This window comes from Macrotis lagotis, chromosome 1 (genome assembly GCF_037893015.1).
Source record: "Macrotis lagotis isolate mMagLag1 chromosome 1, bilby.v1.9.chrom.fasta, whole genome shotgun sequence".
In the NCBI taxonomy this organism is placed as follows: Eukaryota; Metazoa; Chordata; class Mammalia; order Peramelemorphia; family Peramelidae; genus Macrotis; species Macrotis lagotis.
Window position 1 is genome coordinate 279,176,141 of NC_133658.1, and position 9,594 is coordinate 279,185,734.

A 9,594-nucleotide genomic window follows, 5' to 3' on the forward strand; every position below is an offset into this window, starting at 1 on the left:
ACTTGACCCTCTTTTCTGAACAGTGTCAGATCCCTTGGTGTTGGATCTGGGACTTCTCCCTTCCCTAATATATAGCCACAGGTCCTGGTTCAGTATTTGGGCTGGGAGAATTTATTTGGTAGACTTTTGACTAGACCTTATCCCTCATGGTCTGCAGTCCTTTCTATTTATCTATTTATCTGGCTATGCTGACCTGGCCTAGAAAAATGTGTTGTTTTCCCCTTAGATTTTCATATCAGAACTCAGTTTGGTGCATTTTCTAAGTCTTTGTGGTATAGCTGGTGGGATTCCATCATCTTGACTGTTCTCCAAACTGTTCCTCTTCTGTTCACTAGATGAATCTGTGTTAAATACTTTTTATTACAGTGATGCTTAATAGGGAACTGAGCAAAGATGCTATCCCCTTTTACTGACAATTCATTCCCTTAATACAGAAAGCATCCAAGCTCCTTAGATGTCAAGAGCAGAAGATTCTGCATTGTGTAAACTTCTCCAAGACTCTTCTCTGTCAATGAGCTTCTAGCTGTTGCTCCCAATTTTGTTTCGCCCATGAGGAAAACATTTGAAGAGTTAGTCATCACAGTTGGAAGTATATTTTCTGACCCCATCTTCTCAAACTCAGGTTATTTGTCTACCTTTTCTAAGTAACCACTTTTTTTTGCAAGGCAAATGGGGTTAAGTGGCCCAAGGCCACACAGCTAGGTAATTATTAAGTGTCTGAGACCGGATTTGAACCCAGGTACTCCTGACTCCAAGGCTGGTGCTTTATCCACTGCGCCACCTAGCTGCCCTGTCTACCTTTTCTTAAAGCTTTTTCTCTGTTTTCTCAACAACCTCTAATGCCAGAAATTAGAGTCTCTTAATTGTTGGAAGTTCACCTTTATATTATGGGATAAAACAAAAAAAAGCACATGCAATCGTCCTATAGTTCCTTGTTATTTGATTTATGATTTTGGAAGTTATAGTAATAACATTTATATAGTGCTGTAAAATTTGCAGAGAGTTTTACATTATCTCATTTTTATATGTACAACAGTCCTGGGAGATAAATTCTTATATTATCTCCACTTTATAGATGAGGGATCTGAAATGATTGTGACTTGTCCAGGATCACACAACTAGCAAATACTTGAGATTGGATTTGTACTCAGATTTTCCTGACTCCAGGTCTGGAACTCTTATCTACTGTGACACCTAACTGCCTCTCACCTTCAAAACTTTGAAGAATCATAACATGCATAGGGATTGATGAATCACAGTACAGTTTAACTATTGTTACTTTAGTCACTGGTCAGTTTGCAAATAAGACCTTTAATTATATTCATCTCAAAGGCAGGTCTCTGTTCTTCAGAGCAGTGTCTTTTCCTTTCTCTTGAGAAACAGTCTTTATCCCCCTCTTGAGGAAGAAAAACAAAACAAAACAAAGCAAAACAAAATACTTCAGAATCTGATGAATACTACATTCACTTTTAAAAAAAATATCTCTTATGTATTTCTTGCCCTTAATCCTAATTCCTCATAACAAAAACAACTTATCTGTAAACATGTTTAACACAAATGTGTTTGTACAATATCAATTTGACTGTTCGCCACTGAGAGGAGGGGGTGGGAAGGGAGAGTGGAAGGAAATTTTGTAACTTAAAAATATACATGTGCATATGGATGAATATTGAAAAACCTTCATAGCATGTATTTGGAAAAATAAAACATCAATAAAAAAGAGACAGTCTTGACATGGGGGAATTTATTTCATTATAAAATGTTTTTCTCTGCTCCTTACTAACAACAAACTGTTCACATATGAAAGTGGACTTAGCTTAAATCAGGATAAGCTTAATCAAGATTGCAACTAACAGTGATCCTCAAATAAACATTTAGCTTTTTTAGCTTTAAAGAAGGTAAATAAATAGCTTTGGAGGTTCCATTGAACCCCATTTTCATCTGAAAAATCAAAATACTGAATTGCTAGTTTCCTTTTCAGTTTTCACACATTAGAAGCCAACTCAGTATGAGTCCATAACCCTTAGTTACAGTCCAGGAGTTTTATCTTCTTGGTAAATCAGCAAAGAATGTGTTTTCATGAATGTTGGACCCAGGGGAAGTCTTTGAATAAACCTCAACCTAAGCAAAAGCTAAATACCTCTCTCTCTTACTGGAAGATGGGTCTGAATAGAAATATGTGAGGTCATAAATTGCTCCAAGTTTTTGGACATTTGCCTACACCACTGACAAAGGTTAGATCTGACCCCTTTCCAAAGAGAAATAAGGGGGATAGGAAGACAAAGATAGAATGTTCAACTAATCTATGAATCTAAAATTCTACTAATCTCTGTGATTACCCTCATGGAATCTAGTCTTGACTGATGAATTCAAAGGTAGCATGACCTACAGAGTCTAGAATGGTGTATCTGCAAAAGGCTCCAACTTTCTTTACTTAATCTCTTTACAAACCCCCATAGATCACTCAGGGTCACATAATCTAAATAGAGATGATTACCTGGGTCATAGTGAGGTATATAGCTTCATTTCTTAGAACCAGAACAAGACTGTGACCTAAGAGTTGCAGAGAGGCAGAACACCTGACTTTTTGTGCCCTTTTATGTGAGTTTTCCAGTGGTGATCTGTATGCTATTAATAAAATCTGCAATTCATTAAGAGGTAATATGACGTTTTCTATTTTTTTGACTTCAGAACCAGAAGAATACACATACTCAGGTGTTACTCATGCCCTGCATGTGTATCTAACTGTCCATTCTTCCCCTTCCTGGACTGGGCAGGTTTTATCATTTTCTACCATCTTTTTAATGTGTATGAAATCATTTTATTTCAATGTCACAATTTGCTCCCTGGTGTTTATCTGAAAAGTCCTGTGGATGTGGCAAAGAGAGACCAGCTTACCCTTACAAAGATGCAATTGTTATGATCAACAATATCAGTCCAAATAACCTTAGTTCACTCGTGGTCTCAAGGCAGAAGAACAAAGCCTACCTGAACAATTACAAGGGTTCCAAGAAAGAAGATAACTTTAATTACACATTTAGGACAGTGGTGGTGCAAAGTCCTGGAGACTTTCTGAGAGAAACTAGGTAAGATATTTGGCCACTGTGTGCTTCCAATTCTTTTCTGGCAAAGGGGGATAAAAGACTTTTTGACATCACAGGACTGTTATGAGAGAGTAGGTGAGATAATGATTGAAAAGTCATCATTAAAGATGAAAGATCTTTTACATCTTTGTTGAATAATATAAATGAGACTCAAATTCAAATTGTTTGAATCCTTCCTTGTCCAGGGTTCTTGCTACTGTATGCCTATAAGATTAAAGAGAAGTCTCCAATGCTCTGCAATGCCTTGTAAAATGTGCCAGAAAATGTGAGTAGGTGGAGCTTGGGAGGTTGTGAGATTGGATTGAAGCCACTGATTTTTTCCACATTACTCAAAATAAAAAAGGTTTTGAAAACTTCCCATTCTGATTATAATCTTCTTCCTAGAAATAAACACAACAATTATTAGAATCCATGGAAGATATAGATATAACTTAGATGATTTTTCTGTATTGTCATCCAAAATCAGAATGATACCATGCATTCCAAAACAACAATACATTATTTCCCCGATCTCTTTCCCCCCAATGCCCTATTACCACATGACAACCTGATCCTTATCCTTAACTGATCAGTCTTCAGTGTCCCAATAAACCCAGGAAATATAAAGAGGCATTTGGTAGGAGAGAGGTCTAGACATTCTAACCAGCTTTACTGGGTGAGAGACTGAGGAGGAGAAGCTCCTGTAAAGTTTGTCAAGATGAAGGCCCTGTTTCTCACCATTGCACTAAGCCTGTTCTCCATCCTCTGTGCTGATGACTTTACATTTTCTGATTTTAAATCTTTGGAGGTAACCTGGTTTGGGAAATGTTGCAGAATGGGGGACTATGTGCTAGCAAGAGGATGCCATCTCCTGGGGTCTTTTCAGTCATATCTGGAATTTGCATCCTTTTTTCTATACAAGGGACAGCAGTTTCAAGGCAGTAGACTCAACCAGAAAATGTTTGGTTTAATCTGTTGGTGGTGGTAGAGATGTTAATTTAAAAAGTAGACACAAGAATTCATTCTTCTCTTGCCTTTTCTTTTATTTACTCTCTCCAGAGTAAGCTAGACATAGAGGTTGTCATCCCATTGATTTTATCTCTATCAATGGCTATTTCAAACAAGTTTTACTCCCAAATGTAATTAAACTTCTAATGATTCAGAGTCACTGCTTGTGAGGACTAATTTGTAGGATCAGTGCTAAATTCCTGTTCTATTTTGGGCCATCAAATATTTGCTACAATGAAATGGGTTTGGGTTTTTAAAATTAGCTCATCAGAACCTGCCAGTTTCTTCTGAAATTTTTTTCAGTCTGAGTGTCCTGTTACCAGATCCATGATGGTTCCTGGGGCAACTGACTCATGGATGAATTTTTCATTAGAGCCTGGGGTTAGTTCAGAAAAGATCTAGAGTATTAGGAGGACGTATTTGTGGAGCAGAGAAATTTGTTACTCATTCATTTGTCTTAACTCAACACCTGGTTATATATATCACAATTCTTTCTAGGGAACATCTTATGTACAGGTCATTACAGTAGGCAGGGAATTTCCCGAGGAGGAGATACCTAAGAACATATCACCTTTGACCATTGCCTACCTTAACAATGGAAAAATGGAGGCCAAATTTACCATGAAGTAAGTAAATTGCCCAGAATTATCCTATCAGTTTGCTTCATCTTTTATCTCTCCTATTCTAGAACCACAGCTAAAACTTCTTACTCTATTTCATAGCCTGTGCTCTTTGAAGACATTCATAGTTGGAAGTATTCATATAGGAGTAGGAAGTTTCTGTCTATTTTAGTACCAATGGGCGAAATTCTTCCTTCTCATCTATTGATTGAGTCATTGGCCAACTCTTATTCCCCATAAGGATTCAGAATTCTTCTAACTTTCTCAATTTCTCTCTGGATGCCTCTGTCCTATTTATATATTTCAAGACACTTGTCATAAGAGGTTATATATTATAATATATTCATGTCATGTATCTCTCTCCAGTGGGGTCACTTCTGATTTTTATTCTTGAGAGAATGTGAATGTGGTATTCTATGATCCTCAGTTCTATAAATTCATCCAGAAAATGGATAGGAACCCACAAAACTTTTTTAATGAAAGGGACAAATAAGGGGACAAGTTGTGGTACTGACCTGTTCTCATATATTCTCTTATGGTTGATCAATTTGAAATCTAATTCAGCAATATGGAAATCAGACTACCTTTTGTGATTTTGGAGACATACACATTTTTAACATAACTTTGGGGAAACTATTCATGTACATTCTGCTTTCCAGAAAGGAGGATAAGTGTGAAGAGATTAGCCTGATCTTGGAAAAAACAGATGAACCCAAGAAAATTCTCATGTGTAAGTCATTTTAACACTTAGTTTCCATACAAATAATGTGTCAAGTTAAAGGAAAGGCTGGGACCCGGGACATGGGTTCTAGAGACCAAGATCTGGGTTTTCTTGACAATCTACCAAGAATTTGATACTTTTCTATGGCATGAACTTAACTTTTAAGGGATTTATTCTGCTGCAGACATAATTCACTAAATCACTGAGATCCAGGGGATGGGGTTGACAAACATAGATTGGGTAGTTACTCCCACGATTTACTTTGGGAAAACATAAAAACACATTCTTAGCCTCCCTATCCCTGTTCAATCTCAGGATCTGAAATTATCACCTTTATATGCTTCCTTGGGCAAAGGTACTGTCTCATGAAGGCTATCTTAAGGAATCATATGTGTAATTCAGGAAATAAAGACAAAAGGGTACATTAATATATTGATACCAAAAACATGGGGAGTATTACTTAGGGGGATGTACAAATATAGAGTACTCCACCAAAAGTGTGTGCCTGGCATCTTGGAATTGGAGGCACATGGGAAGGGGGAAAGATTTTCAAATTGCCTCACAATTCTTTGAGGGTAGATTTCTCATTGAAGAGAAGCAAATTTCAAATAATGAATGAATAGATGAAGCATTTATTTAACACTGTACAAACTCTGGGCAGGTAATTAGAAAAGTGAGACACTCTCTGCCCTCAAGGAGTTCACATTCTTCTCCTCAACACATATTGATAAAATATGATCCCCACATAAGGTATAAATGCAGATACTTATTGTTTCTTACTCATGTGGCCTAAGGCAGGGTCTGTGATTTCATTGGTATCAAAAACTCCCAGGAAGTAGAATTGTACCAATGCAGACAAGCATCAGCTCTACAATTTATAGCTTTCAATGAGTGGGTAGAGGACACCGAGAAGTCAAAAGATTTGTCAAAGGTGAGGCTTGAATCAAGGTCTTCCTTTTGTTATAGTCAAAATAAAGTACCTGAGGCACAAAGTTTCAAATCCAACTAATTTATTAGGAAGTCCTGAATTTACCAGTAAACTGGATTTCAGTTTCCTTAGCAAAAGTAAGGATGCAAATGAGGGAGATAGTGCTCTTTTATAGTTTGGGAGAAGTGCAGAACAAACATCAGGATTTCATAGTGAAGGGAACAGGTGGATAGAGTGTTAGTTCTGGAGTCAAGAAGACTTATCTGCCGAGTTTGAATCTGCCCTTAATCCAAACTATGTGACTCTTAACCCTGTTTGCCTCGGTTCTCAACTATAAAATGATCTGGAGAAGTAAATGGCAAACCACTCCAGTATTTTTGACAAGAAAACCCCAAATGGAGTCATAAAATATCAGACACAACTGAAAAAATTACTGAACAAAACCAGCAACAAAAGAGCTCAACATCATTAAAGGTAAAATCAACATGATTGGTTACAGAGTATGGGGGACAATATGTTCGGTTGGAAGTTGAAAATGGGGGCTCGCAATAACCCTTCTTCCTACCTGTGACTAGGAAATATTTATTACTTAAGTTTAACTGCAAAGTTGGAGAAAGTGGACCTTCCCTGAAGGAAAGCTTCGTGGTATATAGATACTACACCAGGTGTCCATTTGTATCTCTCATGGATAACAGATTGCCCAGAGTCAAAATAGAACAGTGGTTAGAAAAACTGTCCGAATTTAACTCATTACAGGCTAGATAAACTTTTTTTCCCCAGTTTTTGCAAGGCAAATGGGGTTAAGTAGCTTGTCCAAGGCCACACAGCTAGGTAATCATTAAGTGTCTGAGGTTGGATTTGAACTCAGGTACTCCTGACTCCAGGGCTGGTGCTGTATCCACTGTGCCACCTAGCCACCCCAGATGAACTTTTGAATTAAATTCAGAGGCAAAGAACAATTACTAAGACAAGTTATAGAATAAAATCAATTAATGGTAACTAGGACCAATTAAAAGATCATACAGAATATATTTGATTATTTCTGACTTAAGAGATATATCACCTCTTTGACCTTGATCAAATTGATTAAATTCTGTGAAACTCAGGTTTCTCATCTGTAAAATGAGAGATTAGACTAGATTAGATTTATTTGAAGTCCCATTCAAATACAAATCATTGGATCTTGAGTTCTTATAATACACAATAGTCTCAGAAAATTCCACACAAGAGAAGTGTAAAATGGTCTGCTGCATGAGATCCAAGGGGAAGGTCATTTTGCTTTGGAAACAGGCAATTATCCTTAGTGATTCTTGGGTTATGGTTGCTTTCTAGCTATTGTACACCTATAACCAGAGTGGGGTTCTCAAATATGCCTCAGTCTCTTCTGTACAGATATTTTCTAAGAGGTTTTAGGGTGGTAAAGGTGTTTCTTCTTATTGCTCCTATATAGACAGAAGCCAACAATTTACCTGTGCCACCATAAAATTATCTGAGAAGAAATACTGGACCCTTTTATGTCAAAAAGAATGTCAAGATGATCAAATTGGAATGGCCCTACTTGTGGGTAAGTGACATTTAATACTGTGAATGAAGAAAACAGTGTCAATCTATGAGGCAGTTGCAAAAATCCTCCTTTATATCTTCATATATGAAATCTTGAGAGTAGCAGAAGCAGATTGATTTTGTATTTGATACTCATCAAAGCCCACAAGTCACCTCAAAGATTTTCTTAACTAGGGATTTGATAGTAACACTGTAAAGCCATCATATCCTCAAGCTGCAGGCATTGATGTAGCTTTTTCTTAGTGAGTCAGCAAGAGACAATTAGATGGTATAGTGGATAGAGCTAGGCTTGGTATCAGAAAGACTCATCTTACTGAGTTCAAATACAACCTGTGACCCTGGGCCTGCTACTCAACCCTGTTAGACTTAGTTACTCATCTGTAAAATCAGGAGGAAAAAAATGGCAAACCACTCCATGTCTTTGACAAGAAAACTCAAAATGGGGGCATAAAGAGTAATATATGATTGAAATGATTGAACATACACACACAGACATATGTACACTCATGAGGCAGAACCTGATTTGAACAAAACAAGAGATGGATGGAGAAAATAAATGTGTACATGTGTCTTCTACTACATTTCTGGAGATTTAGGGGCATTGTTTTAGTTTATGTTTGATATATTTAGATATTTTCTTTCTATGCACATGAAGGTTTGGAATGTATTTGAAATGGGGTGGGCAAGGGAACTTGTTGGCAGTTCTCTGATCTCTTTTCATGCTAACAATTACATTTGCTAAGCAGCAAAAATGAGGGAATTTTACGATAAGAAGTATCTATTAAGGAGGCAAGAATTAGTGAACTATTGTGCCAGTTCTCACAATTATTCATCTTAAATATCTCTCTTTAGGTCCAAATACTGATGAGAACCCAAAAGCCTTAAGGGACTTTTACGACTTTATTCACAGAGAAAAATTTGATGACAAAATAATCTTCACTCCCAGACAAACTGGTAACAATAATGGAGTTTTAGCTCTTCCCCACCCTGTCCATCTACTCCCTGTGTTCCAATTGCTTTTTCTCTGTTCTCTTTTCATTTTTTCAGAAGCTGTTTTATACTAACTTCTTAGCAGATCATAGCTAATCACATGTATATCTAATCATCAGTTAATGAGCTCTGTGGTAGAAAATGTTTTTGGCAAATGTATTCATGTGTGTCTTTGTTTTTGCAGTGGCCTGTACTCCAGAACATGTTTAAGGTAGGTGTCCTTTAAAGACTTCCAGAGTATTATATCCACTCTCAGATATTAGAGCTTAACGGCATTACCTCTTGCTGGGTTCTTTGTGGAAGTGGAGAACAACTAGTCAGACCCCATCCCATCAATATGATGATGTGAAAAGAATGCTGATCTTGGAGCCAAAAGATTTAGTTTCAAGTTCTGACCATGGGAAAGCTTAAATTCTCTGAATCTTGATATTCTATTCTGTAGCATGAGAGAGGTGGAACTAGATGATTCCAGTGTTTCTTCCTACTCTAAGTCTAGAGTGCTCTGAGCTTACTGTATTTTATGGAAATGATGATATTTTGAACTTTTGGAATTGGATTTTGCTAGCTCATGTCAAGCTTCTGCTCCTTCCTGCAACTCCAAGAATTCATAGCTGAGTTTTCCTTTGATATTTTCTAGGAGAAGATGTCTCCTTTCAATATCAGAATCAAAACTATCCAGCA

At 37.1% G+C, this 9,594-nt stretch overlaps 1 protein-coding gene across 1 annotated transcript; it reads left to right on the plus strand.

Annotated features, from left to right (window-relative positions):
* The first annotated feature begins 3,801 nt into the window (after positions 1–3,801).
* LOC141492181 (late lactation protein A-like) lies at positions 3,802–8,987 on the plus strand. Its single transcript, XM_074192759.1, has 6 exons — positions 3,802–3,891; positions 4,590–4,717; positions 5,371–5,441; positions 7,811–7,924; positions 8,776–8,877; positions 8,971–8,987. Exons 1-6 carry the CDS (start codon positions 3,802–3,804, stop codon positions 8,985–8,987), a joined length of 522 nt encoding a protein of 173 aa, XP_074048860.1.
* Positions 8,988–9,594: the final 607 nt, after the last annotated feature.